General features: G+C 42.7%; 1 protein-coding gene and 1 long non-coding RNA gene across 3 annotated transcripts in view; one reads left to right on the plus strand and one right to left on the minus strand.

Annotated features, from left to right (window-relative positions):
• CUL3 (cullin 3) overlaps window positions 1-683 on the minus strand; it is a 92,283-nt gene extending 91,600 nt beyond the window's left edge. For both annotated transcript variants that reach the window (XM_054700109.1, XM_037524143.2), the window contains exon 1: window positions 546-683. In XM_054700109.1, coding sequence (XP_054556084.1) covers window positions 546-611 — 66 coding nt within the window. In that variant the 5' untranslated portion in view covers window positions 612-683. The remainder of the gene's footprint in view (window positions 1-545) is intronic.
• Window positions 511-21,932, plus strand: LOC119256262 (uncharacterized). The gene is made up of 4 exons (XR_005127674.2): window positions 511-602; window positions 5,915-6,042; window positions 10,104-10,455; window positions 21,502-21,932. It is a non-coding gene; the product is annotated as an uncharacterized LOC119256262 (long non-coding RNA).
• Window positions 21,933-23,606: the final 1,674 nt, after the last annotated feature.

The following is a 23,606-nucleotide window of genomic DNA, read 5'->3' on the forward strand; positions in this document are numbered from 1 at the left end:
TCTGCAGCGACCGGGGAGCCCGCCCGCCGCGCACCCGGGGCCGCCGGCCGGGCTGACAGGCGAGTCCCGCGGGCCCCGCACGCCGGGGGGAAAGTTCCTCCGGGGGCACGTCCGCGAGTTCCCGCGAGCGGAGCCCCCGACCCCCGGGCCCGCGGGGCGGGGAGGCCGGCGGGCGGCCGGCGGCCATAAATGCACCTGGCGGCGGGGCCGCGGCGGGGCGCGGGGGGCGCGAGGGCGGCGGCCCCCGCCCCAGGGGCGCCGCACGTGAAAAGTTCCGCCCGCGCCGCGCCGGGGCCGCGCTCGCCTCCCTCGGGACCGGCCGCGGGCCGGGCCTCCCCGGAGCGAGCGGCGCCGCGGCCGAGCGGGCCCGGGCGCGGCGGCCCGGCCGGCGGGGGCCGGGGCGGGGGGCCCGCGCAGCCCCGTTGCGGGCGGCTCGCGCCCCGCGGCCGGTGGGGGAGGGGCGGCGCGGCCTGTTGGGGGGCGCCGCCCGGGCCTCGCGTGCGGCGCTGGCCGGCCCCGGCCGGGTCCCGGCGCCGCGGACTCACCGGAAAGGCCCGGATCCGCATCTTGGTGTCCTTCCGGCTGCCCGTGCCTTTGCTCAGGTTCGACATGGTGCTCGGGCCTCCCCGGCGGCGCGGCGCGGCTGCTCTCCAGGCGCCGGGGTCACATCTAAGGCGGCGGCGGCGGCGGGCGGCGGCGGCCCCGGGCGGGGCGGGGCGGGGGGCGGCCGGCCCCGGGGCGGCGGCTCGGGCTCCGCGACGCGGGCTCGGCGGCGGCGGCGCGGGCGCGGCGGCTCCGCGGGCGCCTCACGCCCGGCTCGGCTCCTTTATCGCGCTCCTCCGCGATGGCGGCGGCGGCGGCGACGGACAAACATCTCACTGCGCAGGCCGAACGTCCCCGCCTCTCCTCCTCCGCCTCAGCGCGACGAGATCCGGCCCCGCGGGTGGAGGGGGGAAGAGGGAGGAGAGCCCGGCCGAGGAGAGATGGGGGAGGGGGCGGGAGGGCGGGAGGGGAGGCGAAGGCCGCGGCGGGGGACGCGCGGCTCTCGCGAGAAGAGGGCGAGCGCGCTCCCCTGGGCGGGGCGGGGCGAGCCCGGGAGCGGGAGGGGGCCCACGGGCGGGGAGGAGGGGGCGAGGGAGTGGGGGACGTGGGCGGGGCGGTGAGAAAGGGGCGGGGCCGGGGGCGGGAGGCGTCAGCAGCCTTTTTGAAATGGAAGCGGCGGAGACCGGGCTGTGGGCGAAGGTGGCTGCTGATTGGTGGAATGCGGAGCGGGGGGTGGGGTTATGGTCACGTGGGAGTAGTGGGCGAGGGAAGTTCGGAGAACCTGAGCTGGATTGCAGGGGCCTGGATCGGGCGGGGCGGGGCGGGGCGGGGCGGGGCGGGGGCGGGAGTAGGACCGTCTCGGGGAGGGGCGTGGGGTGCGAGGCGGACAAGTAGGTCCTAGAACTGGTTCCTGTGTTTTTCTAGGACGTGTGAGCCAGCGATGGGTACTTGAGCAGAGATCAGAAAGTCGAAGGAAGAGTTCTGTGCAGGAGTTGACCTGCAGGGTTGGAATTTAGCATCTTGTCTGCTTAACAAGAGATTTGGGGTGCATGGGGGCACCCCAGCTCTCAGCACGAGGAGTAGAGACCATCGTCTACCAAATTTCCTTCCTCCACGCAAGCCCAGATCCTCTTGATTCACTGACACTTTGTGGGGAACCCAGCACTTATTCATATCAAGCTGGCTTTTTCGGTATCATTGAAATAAAAGAACCCCCTGAGCGTAGTGAGGTGTTTCTGGTAAACGGTGTTATGGAGGTTGGGATGATGGAAACCTGTTTTTAAGCTGCCAGAACATTATTCCCATTACCAAGGGCATTGTCAGTTGTGACAGCCACAATTATCTTCAATACAGTTTGCTGCAAATTTGGACTATATTGTTATTATTATAGCCCAAAGATCTAGTTTGAGCCATCGGTTTTGCTTTATATTTATTATGAATTTTACTTCTTAATTTGTCTCCTTAGTGTTTATTTGGATTTCTGACCTGCCTAGGAATAATCCAGTTCCCACTAAAGTTTGTGATCTTTAAAATGAGAACCTATGATTGGGCTGGGAATGAGGAGTGTATGAATGGTGTACTGTCATCCCCTACTTGATTGAAATGCCCCAATCTACCGTATTTTGGGGTTTGTTTTTTGGTATGTGCTAATCAAATCACACTCTTAGGCAATAAGGATATAGCTTGTAGCAATAGCTGTGTAAATACTGAAGCTAAAAATAGATTGTCAAGACCTGGGTTGATAAGGTAAGAATGGGAGGGGCTCTTCAATATAAGATAATAGGCATCTTGGCTAGGAGTTCATAATCTGCATGCTGACTGAACCTCTAATCCGTGATCATTAGAATAAAATAACAACCAGTGTTTTTTCTATTGCTTGTATTGTCATATGACCCAGTTTCTTTGGAATTTAAAAATGTGTGTTCTGGAGCCATTGTTTGAAATACTTATTCTAGCACTTTACCTAGATTTATTGTGTATCTTTTGGAGCCAGATCTTGATTGGTAAGGGCTCAAGTTCCTCATCTGTAAAATGGTGACAATAACAATACTTCCTCCTTGGGCTACTATGAAATTTCAATAATTTAATACATTCTGTGAAGACTTGAGTGCTCTACTCTGCAGAGACTGAGCACACAGTACCTGTTGGCTAATATTATGGGTAATTAAGTTCATACTGTCTTCCTTTTTCAACATGTAGGCTTCCAAAAACACTTATATGCTTTTATAAAATGCTTTCATTTTGAAACTAAGCCAGGCTCCAGCATTTGGATTTCACCCACCACAAAGTATTTTTTGAAAAGTTGGGGAACCAATATAGGGTTGGCAACTGTATTTTTGCAAGTGAGGCCACTGAAAGGAACAACTAGCTTAGACTAGCCCTGTCATCTTATTAAAGGAAAAGTATTTAACCACAGACATGTAGGAAGGTCAATTTTTGAGTAAAGACAGTTTTTTATGGTGATTAATTTAGCCTTACATGCAATTGTTGTGTGCTGATTTTTCTCTGTGACCCTGAGAAAATATCTTGGGCCAGCCTGTAGGAAGCCCCTGCATTAAGATATATTTCCACTTAGTTATGAAGCACGTAATTACCCTTTAATTTGTTTTGTGAATCCAGATGCTCATATGTTGATTATGTTTCAGCAAAGTTCAGCTGCGTTTAAAAGAAGCACTATCCACGGTGTCTTCTTGAGCTCTTAAAGGGCATAAAGAACCAGAAAAGCTCTTCCAGATGAATTCGTCTGCCACTGCCATTTAGAAATCTATTGCTCAAGTACTTGTTCTTTTACTCGTTTCTTCAGGAAATATTTATTGAATGGTTGCTATACGTCAGCCACTCAGGTGAAGAAGACAGATGACATCTGTTACCACAGAACACACAGTCCTTTTTCGCATCTCAGAATTTGGAAGCCACAGGTTGGATTTGGCAACAACTTTCTGTGCACTCTCATCCAGAAAGAAGAGATTTTTCTTCCTAGGGAAGCAGCCTCCTCAAAATATGCAGAAAATGTGCTTTATCTAAAGCATCAGGAAACTCACCTATGCCCAGTGGTCTTCCCTGACTTGCTACCTCCAAGTACCAACAGAACTTCCAGGATATTTTTCTGCCAGCTGCCTCCTGATCCAGCAGAGAAGGTGACCCTGCGAGAGGAAGTCACTGGATGCTTCCTGACTGCCAGTTGGCATTCCCACTTAGGCTGACCCTGTCCTGACACAAGATAGTGGTGGCCCCATTTCTGTTGATCTCTTTGGCGCACATGCAGTCAGGGGGCCCAGTGGGCCAGCCCCTGTTCTACAGCCCAGAATTAAAATGAGCCCCAAGGACTATGAGAAACCGGTGAGAGGAATAGCCTTGTCTTGGCCATGAGTGTCTAGTATCCAGGACACCAAGCCACTGTAAACACTCTATCAGACCTGCCAATTTGATTGTACAGATAATGGCTATTAAAACAGCTGCTGCCCACCAATTCAATCAGAAAGACTCATTCACTAGTTTTGAAGAGACAAATACTATGTGAGGGAAAAGTGTATGTTTTTCAAGTTGGAAGTGGAAGATTTATAGGCAGTATCACTTCCTTGAAAGTAAGGGTTAAATAAGATGACTCCAATCATCTACTCTCTTCCTCATCTAACTAGGCTACTAATAAGGATTGCAGGCCATGAGATGTGGCTGTCATGTTTACAGCAGCAGCCTTTGCACACCCTTTATAAGATCACATGTTGGAGGAGTATCCGAATGAGAACATAACCACAGATGCCCTCATGTATGAAATCTGTAGATCTTCTCCACACACCTTTTCTGCTTTGATTCTTTCCTCGAACATGCATATCTTAAGACAAGAAGCATACAAGACATAAGAGCATATGAGGCAAGTTTCATCTTGAATTAAAGAGAACTCTTAAATGCCTGTTCTATCATAAAAACCCATCTCAGAATTTCATCACATTGTCATGCTACATCATCTCCCCGGTAACTTTGGAAACTTTCTGGTTTGGCCTTTACAGAATTGTTATTCCACATTTATCCAGCAAATTGATACTTTTGGAAATAAAAATCTACATATACAACTAACTAGGGTAATGTTAATTCTTACTTAAAAGTTAAAGGCACTGCATCCATGTAATTTTACCTAGGAGAAAAAGAACTTTTTCTTATTGATAATAGTAACTGTATGAAGCACCTCCCCCCTCACCAGGGACAATTGCAAATATGTATTGCTTTCATTCCTAGCCAGAAAGGCTATGTTCAAGTGTATAATTCATCAGCTGTCTTTGTGAATATGTTGGAGTTGAGATAAAGAGTTATAAAAGTAAATAGTCTAAATGTTATGCCAAATTTAGTAACTGTGTGAACTATAAATACAACAATCGACAGAATAAACTATCATTTCAAACTTCTTCAATAAACGAATTGTATTTAGTTCACATTAAAACTGCATCTTGAATTCTTCTATCTTGAGCTAGTAAAAATCTGAGTAAAGCCAGGGAGATCATGGGGAAGATGAAGGATAACCCTTAAAGAGACTAACAGATAAAAATAATGTTGGGGTCGATTTCCAGCCCAAATTGATATAGTGAATTATACCTGATTTTAAGTATCTGAATCTTCTAGTCCTTGTGTGATTGTTATTAGGCAGAAGAACGGAATGAGCAGTTCTGAGAAAGGGGGGAAAAACATGGACCCCTTCTAAGATGAAGCCAGTAACTTCATATATAACACTGTTTATTTTTTGTTTGTTTGTTTTGTTAAGTGTTTGTATGTGCCAGTGTCTGTGTGTGTTAGTGATTGGCTATGTTTCCCCATGGCTGCGTGTGTCTTAAAACCTGAACAAGCTAGTGTCTGACAGCGTTCCAGCGTCTTTATACTTCGGTTTCCTAAGGTTCCTGTGTCCCAATGTCTCTATGTTCTTGCGTGTGTGGTTCTGAGGCTGTGGTCCAATATTTGCATGTTCTTGGCTCTCTGCAAGTCTGTAAATTTCCCTGACCCATTCTTTGTACATTCCTTTGCTTTTTGCATCCCATTGGCCTCTGTGTTCCATTGTCTATGTATATCCATCTCTGGGTGTTCCTGAGTCTTTGTCTGTATTCCCCTACTTGTGTGTCTATGGAGCTGTCTGCCCCTGATCTGTCTAATAGAGTTTAAAACCTTTCAAAGAATTTCCATTTATGAGAGCTTTTGAAATGGTACTTCTCTCTCACTGATATCCTTATTGAGAAGTACCTGTCTCTATAGGAACTTTCACATTTTCAGAAACATTGCTTTAGATGCTTTTGCCACATTCATTTATTAAGTATTTTAGTGACATTTGTCCTTCAGTGGGGTGGAGCATCCTACTGATGCCCTGATTTCCTATTTTCCTATTTTAAAGGATTCACGGTTGGATGTGATCTTGGACAGTGATTTACACTCCCTATCTCAATAGCCAACAGGCCTGATCTTTGCCTGGGGTTAGAGAATGAAGACAACGGCAGTCAGATCCTCTCCTCGGAACTCAAGGTATGTGGCTGGACACAGGGAAAGCTGGCGGCTCTGCAGGCAGTGGCGGCCCAAGTTCTTCCTACTGAATTTCTTAAATGATCATTCCTACTCCACCTGACCCTGATCCCTGCTTGTTCTCCTGCTCCTTTCACTTCCCCTCAATTCTGTGACTCCAGACATGCCTTCCCCAAATTCCACCTTTGTTGAAAATAGTTCAAGTTTGTTTCCACTGTGTGTCGGTCAGGGTCCTGCAGGAAACAGATGCCTCACTCAACTGGGAAACTGAGACGAGTTTAATTCTGGGACTATTTACAGACATGTGGGCAGAGTTAAGGAGCAATCGGGGTGATGAAGCATCTCAGCACTAGCAAGAGTAGGGAGCCTTCCCCACTTCTGAGCTAGAAGGCCTAAGGGGTGAGGTGGCACTGGAACCTGGAAGAGAATTCTCTGTCTCCGTGGGAGAGGGTGGCCTGACACGTTGAGGCTTTGGGGTCAGGACTCAAGCTACTGACAACTCCGGCTCAGTAGGGAGACATCTCACTTCCTCTTCTTCCCAGGACTTCTGGCTGATGCTTCCTGCTTCAGAATGGATGAGCCTAACTCATAGAGGTCATTAAGGCCAACCCTCTAGGGCAACGAAGAGTGGAGAAGGGTAGAGAACAGATCTGGAGAGGCAAGCAAGGAATATCCATGTGGAGTGCTTGCCAATAAAGTAGTGATACTTCACAAATTAATTTACAGAGAAGAACGCTGAATGGGAAGGGATGAGGTTGGAGAGATGGAAGGTGCCACATATGGATGGGGGGAACTGACAAGTAAAAGTAAAATACACCTGTATATTAACATACATGTTTTTTTTTTTCCCAAACAACTTCATGTGTTTGTAGAATCTGTGCCCTGTAGGTACACGGCAAAGTGCCTTGCCAAGGAGGTAAATGGAGACTCATATCAGAACTATACGCCCTGGCAAGTGCTATCATTACCTGCAGGAAGGAGCGGCTGGGCCCTTGATCAGTTCTGTCAACTGCTCTGAACTGTGAGGTGCCCTGAGCTGGATTTGCCTGCAGGTGGGCAGGGCCTTTTGCTGCTGCTCCTTTTTTTTTTTTTTAAAGATTTATTTTTATTTATTTATGCATACAAGAGCTGGGGTGTAGGCCAGAGGTGCAGCCAGAGGCAAGAGGATTCACCAGAGACAGAATGGGGAGCAGAACAGGTGCATCTGCTGAAATACACTGCTGAGGGGAGCAGCGAGCGAGACTGGAGAGGTCTGCTGCACCATGTGGTTAGCTCCCTGGCCAGGGATTGAACTCATGCTGCAGTGGCTAGTGATAGCTTGATAGAACTGAGACTTTAACCCCAGGCACCACCAGGGAGGTTCCCTTTGCTTCTAATGTAGCTGTGCACTGCCAGCACACTGATATTGTCAGCTATAAAATAATATTGCCCTTTGATTAAGAGCACTGGGCCTGGAGTGAGACTACTGAGATTTGAATCTTGAGTTCTGCAAAGTATTAAGTGAGCCCCACGTAGTCTCATCAGTAAAATTAGGTTAATAATATTGCTGACTTTCCAGGCCAACATGAGGATCAAACAAAATCATCTAGGCAAAGTATTTAACACAACACTTGGCATATCATATGAAATCAAAGAATATTAGCAATTATTTTATGGTTCACTATAATTATTTTTGACTTTTCAACTTCAATTTGGTAAATGACAAATAAGTCTCTGTGCATCCCTGCAGCCACCACTGTGTGCTCTGTGCTGGTCTGTTCTCTGATGCTCAGTCTCAATCACTCCGTGTGCAGTGCCCCCTCCCTCAGCCACATGTGGCACCCACCCTTCCAGGTCCCCAACCACATCCTCCTCCATTCAACGTTCTTCTCTGCATCTTCCCCTTCTCCAGGCCTGTGCCCAGACTATCTCGTATCTATGGAGGAAGCTCCCAAGTTATTCTTCCTCCAAAAGAGACTCAGTAGCAGCCAGCCTTCTCAAAACAACTGAAAAAAAGAATGGGGCCTCCCTGGTGACACAGGGATTAAAGACATAGCACTATCTGCAGCCACTGCAGCACGAGTTTGATCCCCAGCCATGGTGTTACCCACATGGCACGGCAGACCACTCCTGTTTCGCCTGCTGCTCCCCTCAGCAGTATGTTTCAGTAGATCTGCCTGTTTGTTCCCTGCTCTGTCTCTGGTGAATCCTCTTAACCCCTTCCCCAGCATTTCTGGTCTACAACAAGCTCTCATATGCATAAATAAATAAATCTTTAGGGCCTCTCCAGTGGCTCAGCGGTTGAGTGCTAGGCTGCGAAGCTGCCTGCTGCTGTGCCAGTTCAATACCTGGCCACCAGTGAGGGTCCCAACCTCACCACAACAGATCTCTCCTGCTATGCCTGCTGCTCCCCTCAGCAGTGTACTTCGTCAGTCTGCCTGTTCTGCTCCCCACTCTGGTTCTGGTGAATTCTCTCACCTTCCTGCGCTTCTGACTGTACCCAGTGCTTGTATAAGTAAATAAATAAATCTTAAAAAAAAAAAAGAAAAGAAAACTACCAATCTGTTACTCTTATTTCAAGGTCAAATGAAGGACTTTGACAAATACGCACAGAGCAATCTATCCTGTCACTTCTCATGATCTCATTTAAGTTGTATTCTTCCTTCCCCAAGCCTATGAATGAAAAGCTTTGGATCTGTAGATCACATGTGGTCCAGTTCCTCACCATCTGTGCTCCTGCATTTCTTTCCCCTCTGCCATGTCACTTTTTCATGCCCTAGAGGGCAGCCAGGTTTGACCTTCCAACCTTATAATAACTAAGAAATGATGTATCTCATATCAATGCACAATACACAGCAAGTATGATACTATATTATCTGTACTTTCCTTTTAATGTCTAATGATAAGAATGTAAGTTCTCTCCATAATTGTGTCCAGACTTTTGGAAGCAAAAAGAATGGTCTGCCTGGCTCTGGTTTCATCAACTCATTCACCATCAGTTTTTGGGACTCTATATGGCTACCACCTAATGTTACACTAACCAGTGATAAATGGTAACAAACTACATGGGTAACAATGGGTAGAGGGAGTGAAGAATTCCAAATTAATTGAATATAAATAATGCCATTTTAAAAAATAAGCCTTTTATGTGAATACAGGACACATACTTGGAACTCAAAGAAAATGAGTACTTGTTTATGGCTACACCAAAGTTATACAGTAGTCCAACAACTGAAGAAATACATGAAATGTAATGGGCCATTAACAATTAAGATTATCCATGAAAAGAATACACTGGAGTCAGTTAAATTAATTGCTGGTACAATTGACAGAAACCCCTATCACCTTGGCATAAGCAATAATTAAATCTAATGATTATCTCACATGTCAAGAAGGCCAGTTATCATTGGTTCTGGCATCGTCAGGGTCCAGCCTAGCTTACTCATGATTTTCTTCACCATGACATTGGGCTGGCGGGATGGTGCTGCAGACATCATGCAGAATTACAGACACAGCAAAGTTCAGACTGGAGAAGTCAGATGGTGGTCTTTCTTGGGGCTTGTGTTGGGACTAGGACCCCGCTTTTGGGAGCAGTCCCAGGAGACTCTTCCATGATCATTGACCAAGACTAGGTTACATGTCTTTTAACCCACTCAGCTGCAAGGTGCCTGGGCATGGTTTTTGCTCACCAGTGGAGCAGAGTAGATCTTAGGAGTCAAATATTATCTCCTGGTAGTCCAGGGTACATTTAACTACCTCTGGAGAGACTTTACATAGACACTAATGAGTTTGTGGGCGTATGATGGAAGTGTGTATATGTGTGTGTGTGTGTGCATTATAGTGTCTGGTCAATGAAGGGGGCATGATCTTAGGCCCCAGACTACACTCTAAGGGTAACTCTCAAACACAGATAAAGAGATCAAAGAAAAACATCATAGCCAGGGGCCTACAAAAGGCACAGTTTATTTCATAAAGTACTCTGGCACAGGCACTTACACAGACCCCTGCACACTCCTTTTAGGGCTCTTTTTTCAAGGGTGCTGGAAAAGCCTTATTCTTTATTCCTGCTTTTATTAAATCTGTAGACTAAGGTGACCGCAGGCCAAGAGGACAAAGTGGTTGCTCACACAGAGCCCTTTGACATGTGATGAAGAGGCACCTTTAACCTCCCAAGCTCTCCCACGACAAACAAAATAAATGCACAAAAGCACAGTGAGCCCAAACTAGCCATCTGTGCAGGGATGAGACCGTTCACCATGGGGCAGTAACATTGCTATGTAAAACATGTGAGAAAAGAACATGACCGTGACCTCTAAGCATGTGTCTTACTTGAGTCAACATGGGAAAAAGAAACCACAAGTTCCATGGAAATTAACCAAGACTCCCAAGAATGAAGTATGACCTTGGGCTCCTTTTAGACCCTCATCACAGGAGTGAGTGAGTATATGAGAACTCAATATTGTGATGTTACTCAGAAATGTTTATATTGATTGAAGCAAAAATGTGTTATCAATCATCCTGGAACCCCTCAAGTCCTTGGTCCTGTCGTTACTATTTGTTAGCAAAGGTGTGTGTCTTCCAAAGATACAGTGAGCTGGTGTGCTAAGGAAAGTTTCCTTTATGGATAAAGTTAATATTTCAGGTCAGATCTATTCTTAGTTCAGTGTGTTTTAAAAAAAAAAATCACTAAATTCCAAAAAGTAAGAAAATATCTAAATGTTTAAATAAAGAAATACCTAAATCTTAAATATCTAAAGTTCCATCTCTGGGTGTTTTAATTTGGGGACATTTTTGCAAAGGAAAGGAGACTACCATTGGCTGAACATGTCCTAAGTGTCTGTTTCCCAACTCAGCAATGCTGGCTTCATCATCCCAGCATTCTATATGATTCAGTGTTATTAGGAAGAGATGTGGGTCTGACCCCAAGCTCTGTGCTAGTTAGGCAAATGACCTGTGTGCTGCTGTATAGAAGAAGATAGTAACAGTACATACCACATGAGATTGTGGTGGGAATTGAATGAGTTAAGGACTATTAAGTGCTCTTAGCTCAGCACCTTCAAATGCTAAGTGCTTAGTAAAATATCTGCTTTTGTTTTATTCTTTTCCTCATTTTACAGGTCACATCATCCTATCTCAGTGAGGTTAAGTAACTCATCATATCTAAGAGAAGTTAAGAAATTAGCCTAGGGCCTCCCTGGTGGCACAGGTGGTTGAGCGCTGGGCTGTGAAGCTGTCCACAGCCTCTGCAGTGTCAGTTCGATCCCGGCCGGCTGGCGAGGGTCCCACATGGCACGGCAAACCTCTCCTGTCTCGCCCGCTGCTCCCCTCAACAGTGTATTTCATTCAGTCTGCCTGTTCTGTTCCCCGCTCTGTTTCTGGTGATTCCTCTCACCCTCCCGCGCATCTGGCCTATATCCCAGGTCTTGTATAAATAAATCTTTTTTTTAAAAAAAAAAGAGGGCCTCCCCAGTGGCTCAGTGGTTGAGTGCTGGGCTGCGAAGCTGCCCGCAGCCTCTACAGTGCCGGTTTGATCCCCGGCCACTGGTGAGGGTCCTACATGGTGCAGCAGATCTCTCCTGCCACGCCCGCTGGTCCCCTCAGCAGTGTCTTTGTCAGTCTGCCTGTTCTGTTCCCCGCTCTAGCTCTGGTGAATTCTCTCACCCTCCTGCACTTCTGACTATACCCAGTGCTTGTAAAAATAAATAAATAAATCTTAAATAAATAAATAAGCCTAAAAATCACCATATAATCATGAGAGAGGGATTCAAACTCTTTTCTCTAATTCAGGTTTGTCTAGCTAAAGAGTCTTCACACCTCACAAAAATGATGTCATTTTTCTATTGAATCACTGATTTCACACTTTACTCCACCTGGGAAAGCGGGATGAAGTCCTTAAAAATTGGAGCTCAAAGGTGATTTTAGAGATTCATTGTGAGTGCTCTGCTACTAGAGGCTACTAAGGGGATGTTGCTGAATGACCCACAAATGGAAAGTCTGCGCTGAAGACCCTGATAAATGATCTTTTTGCCATTTTGAAGGATGGCCTGAAAACGTATTAGTACTCATAGCTTGGGCAAAGCAAGGCAAAGTGGTTTTCCTAGGACCCCACAAAAGGCAGGAGACAGAACCCCGAGGGGAAGTGTGTGGCTACATTATCTATGCTCTTCACCACCCCCTATTCTGAAAAAGCTCTCAATGTATGCAGAATGAACTTAGCAAAATGTACTCAATCAATACAGCATAGACTTATTATAAGCAACGGATTCATCATTGTGGAGGCTAAGGAGTCCGAGACCATGCTGGAGAACTAGGAAAGCTAAAAGTGTAATTCAGTTTAATTCTGAAAACCCAAGAACCAGGAGTACCCATGTCCATTTGCAAGGCATGAATGTCCCAGGCACGCAGAGAAAATTCCCTTTCCCACTGCTCTTTTGCTTTCTTCTGACAACAGAATGTAGGGTCCCCATCCACAGTGTTAAGGACCACACCCTCTATTAGTCTACTGATTCAAACATTAAAATCTTCTGGCTGCACCCTAACAGACACCCCCAGAAATAATGTCTTACCACCTATCTGGGCATCCCTTAGCCCTCAAATTGACACATAGAATTAGCCATCACATCCAGCTTTGTTTTCTGTGCTCTGGTAAGAGAAATGAGTTGGAAGAAAAGTGAAACCAAACCAACCAAACAAATTAATCAGCAAACATCCTCATGGCCTTGGTCTGGGGTGGGGGTAGGGCCCTGCAGGGTCAGTCACTCTTGATGTCTGAGGCTTCTCTATTTCTGTCTACATTACCATGATCTTTACTCACGAACATCTCCATGTACTTAAGACATCAATTAGCAATGAAAGATTGAGTTTTGCTGACATGTTAGAGTAAGAAACCAACGTTTCAATAGAGATTTGGAATGAATTTTCTTAACTTACCAGAAAATTGAAATAGATCAGAGTGCCCCAGGGATGATTAAGTTGCTTTTTCATTAACTATAGTGGAAACTCTTTATGAGAGCTTATTCTTTTATGGATTTGGATATTGTTTTGGTTGAATTACATGGGCCTAAATAAAACAACCACCAAAAAGAAACTTCTTCTGAGTTAGCTGAGTTGAAAGGTAATGGTAGCCTTCTGACACTAAGGTTTAAAGGTTTTTCAATGCATTATGTACAGGTTATAGCAAGTAGAATTGATGGCTTGATTTTTGAATATTTAAGTCACCACAAAGAATAAATTTGAAATATTTAAATCATCCAAAATAGAAAAATAAATGCATGACTTTAATATATGTGGTTTGACCTAAAATGGAAAAATAAAGACCCACAAATAAATTTGAGCTCCAACCAAATATGCAGGCTGACACATTTAGGTGAGAATGTCATGATGTTTTTAACTGAATTTGAATTTGAAATCCAAAAAATAAAAAGGCATAGGGAGTGTGTGTGGGGGGGTAAGAACAAAGAGGGAAGGAAGCACAATGGACTATGGCGGTGGACTCTGGGTGATTCGGTGGTGGGTACCCTATGGTGACCATACCTGATGGGATGTCCAAATATTACCTCAATTAAAAATAAATTTAAACAAAAGGAAACAAGCAAAAATTAAAATCAATATTAAGAAAATGTTCCATGAAAATAAAATCAGTCTTGTTGGATGGATATAGGAATAGGTAGACATATAACACAAATCTATAAAATGTTGTTGGATGTAAGTGGTGAGTACACAAATAGTTCCTGTATAGTTCTTTCAAGTTTATAGTAGGTTTGAAAATTTTCATAAAATGTGAGGGGGAAAAAAAAAAGGAAGGCTTGTTAAATTGTTATTATCAGACTTCATTTAAAAGAAGAATCCAGAGCCTTCCTGGTGGCCTAGGGGTTAAGTCTCAGCACTATCACCGCTATGGCCTGAGTTTGAGCCCCAGCCAGGGAGCTGACCCACATATGGCACAGGAGGCCTCTCCTGTCTTGCCCGCTACTCCCCTTACTAGGGTATTTCAGTATATCTGCCTGTTCTGTTCCCTTCTCTGTCTCTGGTGAATTCTCTTACCCCCTGCACCTCTGGCCTATGCCCCAGTTTTTCTATGCAAAAAAAAAAAAAAAAAGAAGAAGAAGAAGAATCCAGAATTGCATGTATTATAGGAAGTCTCACAATAAGTGAACTTGATCATGAAAATGTAGAACAATGGTATTGATTGTGATGTATTGACTGAGTGCCTAGTATGTGCCAGACAAAGTGCTTAATATTATCTAATTTAGTTCAGTACTTTCAAGTATTGTTTAACGTCTGTGTTATTAGCTTTATTTTTACAGGCTAGAAAATGGAAAATGGTGTAAGATGGTTATGTAACTTTCGGTGGGTGTTGATGCAGGAAGTGCCACAGCTGAGAGTCAAACCATGTCTGTGGGTCTACAGCCCTTGCAGCTAGTGATTGCACTCCAGGAAAGGAAAATGTGAATTGGAGGCATTTAGAGATTATCTAGTTCAATTTCCCACCACTTGTTACAAATGACATTCAGGGTCTTTCACATTAGAATCCCAGAATTTCTACTCTTTAACAAAGGCTTTTGCCGGTATCATGATGTCTCTCTAGTGGAGAATTTTTTTTTTCCAAAATGGATTTACTCTAAGTTTCCTTTAAGTAACAAATTTCCATAATGCACTTTAACTATAATATGATAGTAGAATTTGATCTATATACTTTTTTCTTTTTTTCTGGTATCATGTATGTCATTAACCATGGCACCCTGATGCTATAAAGAGTATGTCCAAAAATGTAACATTAGTTTGAGCTTTTGAATGCACTCAATGATTCACATTTCCCTGGTGGGAAAAATGCATGATTTTCTGAAATAAGTACGTGTTGCATCTTTTTGGCTGAAAAATGCTATGATTCTGACAATGCAGGTTTTTTTTTTCCCCCCCACAGCTCAATTCTAAAACCATAGCTTTCTGAGTCGTTTTAAAAAATTTTAGCCATGACTGATTTATTCAATGCAAATCACCTTAAAAACATGAACATAAAAAGGGAAGTTGAGTATTAAAAACAAAAAGGACCTATCTATGTCTTTTCTTCCATCTGTACCTCTCCCTTCACCCTAGCTAAGGTCTCAGTATCTCTCCCTTAATTCTGATATGAGAATGTGGCAGCATCATACAAGTCAACAGATCCACTAAGTCTTCTAGGTTTTAAGTTCTCGTCAACTTTCCATCTACTCTGTTCTTTTAGTTCAAATGTTTGGCAGCTTGGGCTTAACTTTTGACTCTTCTACTTACTAGGTGATTGTCAGTAAACATCCTTATCGTCTGATTTGCTTGTCTCTAAGTTATAAAATATTTATCTGGGAGGGCTATTACAGACATCAGACTTCAAAAATAAAGAAAAAAACACCAAGAGCAATAAAAGTTGCAATAAAAGTTTTTTTTTAAATTCTGTCACATTTGTTTTTGCCATTTTCTACAAGGCATGTATGTTTCTGGTGTGTGAGACAATGAACATTTCTCTTCATTTCAGTACTTAGACGGCAGGGCTGGAAGACAGTACTTCGTGGTTCCCTTGCTTATCTGTACACCTTTAGAGTGAGGCACTGCCTGCCCTTATTATGGACTATCTTTTCAAAGATTTTTGTGTAGTTGCCAACTCTGAAAAACAGAGATAGTGTCTCTCTCTAAAGAGAAGGAATGCTAGTTGAGCAGTATAAAAGATCTTGGTTCCCCAACCTCAGATTGCCTCAGGCCCCCACATCACAGTTAGCTGAAGGGGCGGCTAGCTCTCTGGGTTGATTCATGTCTACCTGTAGAAAATAGGCCTTTGACAGCTACTGCTCTTGCTGTGTGTAATAGAGTTCTTTGTCTCTGACCCACGAACCTCATGTCTTCTGCCACCATTTATTTATTTATTTGTTTGTTTATTTATTTATTTATAAAGATTTATTTATTTTGATATAAGACCTGGGGTACAGGCCAGAGGGTGAGAGAATCCACCGGAGACAGAGTGGGGAGCAGAACAGGCAGACTGACTGAAATAAACTGCTGAGGGGAGCAGTGGGAGAGGCAGGAGAGGTCTGCTGCACCATGTGGGTAGCTCCCTGGCTGGCCAGGAATCGAAACAGCACTGGAAAGGCTGCAGACAGCTTCACAGCCCTGTGCTCAATGTGCTGCACCACCGAGGAGGCCCCTTCTGCCACCATTTAAACCATGGCAGGCTGCTTTGATGGCTGACAAGGATAGTAAAATCTCAGACCCTTCACAGCTCATGACAAGAAGTTGCCATATAAAATGAAGGTAAAGATTCTTCCTCTTATCTTATCTTGGGACAACTGTTACAAAATATGTGTCAACTTTTTGGGGAATGGGCAATAGATGATAGTGAGCACACATGTGGACTCTATGACCTGTCTGGGGTATAATCCTGTCTAGGGGCTCTCTTTTAGTTTTAGGTATCCCCTGAAACTTGAAGATAAGGATATGGGTGAAAAAGTTAATTTGGTTCATGACTCAGTAATCACTGATGAGGACTGAGGAAATAAGGTGGGGTGGAGAAGCAGCTATAATTGATACATTTTCAGGTAACAAGAATTTAATTCTACTTGAGAGTTGCCAATATAGAACATGAGCCTAGGAGTTATCCTATCTGAGGGGTGAGAAACCTAAGATATTTTATACCAAATCTTATCTGTCATTGATTGAGGGCTTCTGGGATATGGCTGGTATAGACTCTAGGTCTGGTTTTTTTTTGTTTTTTTTTTGTTTTTTTTTTTTTTTTTTTTTTTTTAAAGATTTATTTATGCATACAAGAGCTGGGGTATAGGCCAGAGATGTGGGGGGTGAGAGGATTCACCAGAGACAGAGTGGGGAACAGAACAGGCAGACTGACGGAAGTACACTGCTGAGGGGAGCAGCGGGCGAGACAGGAGAGGTCTGCTGCGCCATATGGGTTTCTTCCTGGCCGGCCGGGGATCGAACTTGTGCTGCAGAGGCTGCGGATTGCTTCATAGTGCGGTGCTTAACCCCTTGCGCCACCAGGGAGGCCCTTTTTTGGTTTTTTTTTGGCTGATCTTGCAAGTACACAAAGTTGAGACGCAGCAAGCCCTGATGGTTAGAAGTGAGGCCTGGATGGGCTCCACATTAGTAAGACCCAAGGGAATAGAGCTTACACACCTACAGAAATCTTCTAGCAATATATTCCTAGGAAGTTACTCAACCTGTTTATGATCCAGTTTCCTCATATGTAAAAAATAATAGTACCAACCATATGGAGTTGAGAGAAGAATTAAAGAAGCAATCCACATAAAACACTTAAAATAGGTCATAGCATTTCATAAGCCCTTTCATAAATGTTGGCTATTGTTATAGAAAAATATGACATTTATTGATAGTTATCTACCTATCATTTGCTGATATTCTGGAGGTTAACTTCTAATTCCTCAACACCATGAAGTTCTATGTTGTTCAATGCCTGAGAGAGATTCCTAGAGATTCTAGGTTTATCTGTGTTCACCTTTTGTCAAGACCCGACACTAGCTGCCACATGGGAGGGACCAAGACAGATGTACTTAAAACTTACTATTCCTATTTAAACTTCCTTAGAGAATTTACGGGGCTAAGCACTCCTGAACTCTTTAATTTAAAGATTTACTGCTTTGTCAGAGAAACTAATTAAATCTTATTTGAAGTGTCAGAAACAGAGCGGCATTAGACTCAATTTTCTGTTCTTCTATTATGGGAATGAGAATATAAAAGAGAATTGTATTTTAAACTCAATTTTCTAACATTATGTATCATTTATGTCAGACTTCTACAAGTCAGCATCATACTAACTATGGAATTCATCAAAACAAAACACTCTAGAATTTTAGTCAGCCTATTTAACTTTTGATTAAGGTAAAATTCTCTCTTAAGCTAAACAACATGAACAGGAAAATATAATTTACCAGGGAAGAGACTCGTTTGTGGAAACCAAATCTGCTGTGGTCTGTAGATTTGTGAGCTTCCTCATGTAGGAACAGCCCTGACCTCCAATCTCTTTATGTTCCCAAAAAAATCCTCCTCTTTCTCTGGTTTAATCTTTATCCTTTTATTTAAAGATCACATTTTCAGAAATTACCTATGTCCTTACAGAAAGGAAATTGTGAGCCTCCCCCGTGGCACTGTGGGTTGAGTGCAGCGCTGTGAAGCTGTCTGCAGCGTCTGCAGCACTGGTTTGAATCCCGCCCAGCTAGGGAGATACCCACATGGCGAGGCAGACCTCTCCTGTCTTGCCTGCTGCCCTCCTCAGCAGTGTGTTTCCGTCCTTCTGCCTGAACTGTACCCCACTCTGTCTCTGGTAGATTCTCTCACCCTCCTGTGCCTCTGGCCTGTACCCCAGTGCTTGTATATATAAATAAATCTTTGAAAAAAAATAAAAATAAAAAAAGAAAGGAAATTGTCTGAGGACTTTCCCCAATATTAATTTTTCATTTTTGTGGTTGCTCATTTACATATTCTTTCTTTGTCTATGCTTATCTTAGTGCAACATAGATGTGTGCATATGAAAAAATTTATCATTTTTCTATAAATATTTTATCAGAATTAAGGTTGAAAGAAAAGACCATAGTCTTCCACATCAAAATTCTGATAGTTTTATTTTTTAAACATCCTTCTTATTTTTTCACAGCACAGGATTTCTCCCCTCCGGTGCGGTGACTATACCTTTCCACCATCAAAATGCCCCTGGCACCTTCCACTGTGCTCCCTTCCCGGTTCCCTGTTCTCTATTCCCCCTTGCACCCTCTCCTCTTCCCCTCCTGAGTGTCTCAGATACATGGTCAAAATTTTGATAGTTTTAATGACACATTTTATTTTTAGCCACTGCTTTTTTCTCTATTTAAATATCTTACATTTGAAAGCTATTAAATGGCGTTTAATTTTTATTATGGACCAAGAAGAGCTGGAAAAACCTGTAAACTTTCTTCTCTTCCATTAGTCAACTTTTAAAAAATGTTTTTTTTTTTTTGATGTCTTACTGCCCTATAAATCTTTTCTAAGTAGGAGGTATGATAAAGTTTCCTATATACTTAAGAATATATATACTTTAATGTTATTTTTATTTTTTGATTTTCCTTGCAATTTTTTCCCTTGCTCAACATCAGTTTATTGCTGATAGATAATAGAAATTGCTATAGATAACAGAAATCAAATATGTTTATTTTAAATGTAGGATACCCAGGCTATTGAGGAGGAAAAATTAATGAAATTAATGAAAAAGTGTGTTTTCACTTTAAAAAGTATAAAATAGATAAAAATAAGTTCAAATTATATCACATATTTGTGAATATTTAGTGTTTTAAATATTTCTTAGTGTATATATGTAATTATAAAAATAATGTAATGATTGAATTCTCTTTGCAATGTCTAGTTAAATTTTTAAAATTCTTCTGAACTGTGAACAAATCTAAATCCTCTGAAAATGAATTTTTATTCTTACCTTTCCTTTGAATATATTCCAGGAGCTTAAACTCCACTTAGAAAAATTTAATATTTGTTTCTTTACTCATGAGTGCTTTGATAGTTATTGTGTGTCGATGTATGCTAAGGTCCACAAATATTGTGGTAAAACAACATACTTTTTGGCCATGAAGACAAAATAGTGATCAAATAACACCACTAAAAATGTCCATGAAAGACAATGGTGGTAAGTATCATGGAAGAAATGATCAGATACTATGAAAATTTGTGCTAGGGAATCCTGACCCAGCCTGGTAAGTGGAGGGAGGGCTTTCAGAAAGAAGGGACATTTGAAATGAGATCTGAGGACTATATAGGAGTGAAAGATAAATTACAGTTGCAAGTTTATAGACTTAAAGTCAAAGTACAGAATTCCAGCTCTAGATTTCATAGTTAAAGTAAGCAGCACATACTCATGAATGTCCTCTAACCCTCTAATTTCATCAGAGATATATGCTCTTTCAAGCACTGCAACTACCTGGGTCTTAAGTTTCTCTTTCATTAGTAAAAACCAAATTATAATGCCAGCTCTATTTTTGATGCTCTATTTATGCATGCATTTATATAAATACACATACATATATGCCACATATGTAGTTAAAATTTTCTAGTAGCCATAATTTAGAAAACTAAAAAGAAACAAATGAAGTTAATTTTAACAATTAACTTGTGATTAATTACATATATATTGAATATGAATATATATTGAATATGATTAATTATATATGTGAATGTTTTATATATATATATGCCACTTACAGATATTTCTTAAACTCTTAAGAATGACACTGAAAGTAAAATTTGCAGCCCTATAGGAGAGCTGTATTTGGGGGGTATAACTTCCATTTAACTTTGCACCCTCATGTCATTTCTGTGTATGATTTGGTGACCCTGATCCTGTGGGCCTATGAAGTTACAGGCTATACATTGAGCCCAAGGTACACTGTTGGAAGTTTAAGATTTGTCAGCAAGGTTGACTATTTCTGGGAATTGGTACAAGTCCCAGACAGAAAGATGGGTTACATGTTTTCTTTAGTGATGACATGAGTTAAACAGTATACCCTTAGATTAAATTTGTCACCTATTCAAAGCAGGGTTCTTACAAAAGGCCTCAAGCAAATACAGCCTATTAAGTGTAAAAACTCGGGAATGTTGACAGCTGCCAAGCCCATGCAGTGTTTACACATTTTACATGCTGAGCAAACATGTCAGTCAATTGGTCTGACCTGCCTGTGCCCCTTCCTGAGAACTTGTTCCCATTGCTTCTAAATGAGTGGGAAGCAAGCCATTTGACCACACCCTCCTGACCACAGCTGGTTGGAGTAGAGATGAAAGAGACAGAGAGACAAAGAAGAGTAAAGTTGGGGGGGGGTGAGAGAGAGAGAGACACAGAGAGAGAGAGAGTGAGAGAGAGAGAGAGCGCGCTCTCATCTTGATTCCAGAAGGCTTTCCTATTTCTTGTGATTTGGGGGTGGTCCAGATGTACTTCTGATCTCTATTCAATAAGATAATCTGTGTAACAGAGAAGGCTAATTTCCATGGCAGTGCTATCCGATAGAAATAGAATACAAGCCATATATATAATTTAAAATTTTCTAATAGCCATAGTAAAAAAGAGACAGGTAAAATTAACTCTAATAGGGGCCTCCCCTGGTGGCACAGCAGTTGAGCACTGGGCTGCAAAGTTGCCCGTAGCCTCTGCAGCACCGGTTCGATCCCCGGCTGCTGATGAGGGTCCCGCATGGTGTGACAGACCTCTCCTGCATCGCCCGCTGCTCCCCTCAGCAGTGTACTTCGTCAGTCTGCTTGTTCTGCTCCCCACTCTGGCTCTGGTGAATTCTCTCACCTTCCCATGCTTCTGACTGTACCCAGTGCTTGTATAAATAAATAAATAAATCTTTTAAAAAAATTAACTCTATATATTTAGTTTAATCAATATAGCTATCATATATTGCCATTTCATGATGTCATCAATATAAAAATTATTTGCATTCTGATTTTCAGGGAAGTCACCTGAGTCTGGCACACATTTTACAATTATGATACATCTCAGTTTGGATGAACTGTATCCAGGAAGTGCCCAATGCCACTGTGACTTGCAGCCACTATCTTGGATGACAGAGATAGCGCAATCACTGGAAAGCAGCTTTGCTCTCTGGGCTTCATTTCTCAGCTACACTTGACTAGGTATTGCCAAAGACTTGGGAGCAGAAGGTATGTCTGTCCTTTCCAAACCAAGGTATAAGAAATACATGTGATTTTTCATTCTGTCTGTCCCTTTTCACCAGTTTGATGCAAATGCACTTGGAGCCTGTTAATGATCATACAAAGGAAGGAGCTGGGCTTTGAGTCATAACTTTGAGGAAAGGCTGCTCTCAGTCAGAAATGTTTGTTTTGGATATTACCTAAGCAAGAAATAAACGTCTTTTTGTTTAAACAGCTATACATTTTAAGTCTGCTTGTTTACCAATCCCCCTACCCTATCTAATATACCTGTATTTTCCTGTACCAGAGTTATGTGGCTCTTCTTTTTTTTGCTGCAAGTGGTATCCTAACACATTTGATGGAGTGCAGAGGTATACACATGTGCAGGCCCAATAGATAATTACCTTTTGGTTTTGGGGATGAGTAATATGCCTGTGTGTATTTTACCTGGGACATGTTTAGGCTGCAGACTCTTTATGGAAAAATAAAGTCTGAAATACAAATTAAAGAAGAATATGAGTAAACTATGTAACTCTTTGAAGAAAACAGGACGAAAGCTTCCTGACTTTGGATTTGGCAATGATTGCTTGGATATGACAAAGAGACACACAAACAAGAAAAGAAAAAATAGACAAATTGGACTTCAAGAACATAAAAAGTTTTGTGTAGCAAAAAGATACTATTAGCAGAGTAAAAAGATAATTCATAGAAATAATTGCAAATCACATATCTGGTAAGGACTTATTATACAATTTATATAGAGCACATCTAGAACCCAACAACAAAAAGCCAAACAACTCAGTAATGCCTAAGTTGGCAAAGGACTTGAACAGATATTTCACCAAAGATAGGCAAAGGACCAATAAGCACATGAAAAGATGATTGATATCACAAATCATTAGGTAAAATGCACATCAAAACCACAATGAGATACCACCCTTGGATACCACACACACCTTTCTTTTGTTACCAAAAGTAAAAAAAAAAAAAAAAATGCAGAAAATAACAAGTGTTGGTAAGGATATGGAATTGGGATTCTGTGCTCTCTTGGTGGGATTATAATACGAACACTACTGTGAATATTGGTGTTGCAGATCCTTGCAAAATTTAAAAATAGACTTATCCTCTAATCCAGCAATTCAATTTCTGGCTATATACCCAAAAGAATTGAAAGCAGGATCTAGTCAAGAGGTATTTGTGCAACCACAATCATAGCACCTTAGTCACAATAATTAAAATGTGGAAGCAGCTCTAGTGTTCACTGACAGAGCATGGATAAAGCAACGTGATAAATACATATAGAAGATTATTATTTGAGACTAAAAAGGAAGGAAATGCTGATACATGTTGGGTTGTGGATGGCCTTGAAGATTTTATGATAAGTACAATAAGCCTGTCATAAAAAGACAAGTGTATCTGATTTCATTGATGTGAGTACCTAGATGCGTTGAATTCAAGGAGGCAGAAAGTTGAATGGTGGCTGCCAGGGATGGAGGGAGGAAGGAGTGAGAAGTTATCAAGTAGTGGGTATAGGGCTTCAATTCTGTAAGATGAAAAGATTCTGGAGATGGAGGATTGGGGAGGGGTGCACAATTCAGATGCATTTAATACCACTGAACGTACACTTCAAAATGTTTAAGATGGTAAATCTTATGCTATTATATTTCCCCACTATGAAAACAAAATTATTGAAAGTCCTATTGTGGGCCTCCCTGGTGGCGCACGGGGTTAAGATGCAACCTATGATGCTATCTGCAGCCACTGCAGCATGAGTTCAATCCCTGGCCAGGGAGGTGACCACATGGCGCAGCAGACCTCTCCTGTCTCCCCGCTGCTCCCCTCAGCAGTGTATTTCAGTCAATCTGCCTGTTCTGTTCCCCACTCTGTCTCTGGTGAATCCTCTC

This window comes from Talpa occidentalis, unplaced genomic scaffold (genome assembly GCF_014898055.3).
Source record: "Talpa occidentalis isolate TD23 unplaced genomic scaffold, MPIMG_talOcc4v2.1 talOcc4.3, whole genome shotgun sequence".
Classification (NCBI taxonomy): domain Eukaryota; kingdom Metazoa; phylum Chordata; class Mammalia; order Eulipotyphla; family Talpidae; genus Talpa; species Talpa occidentalis.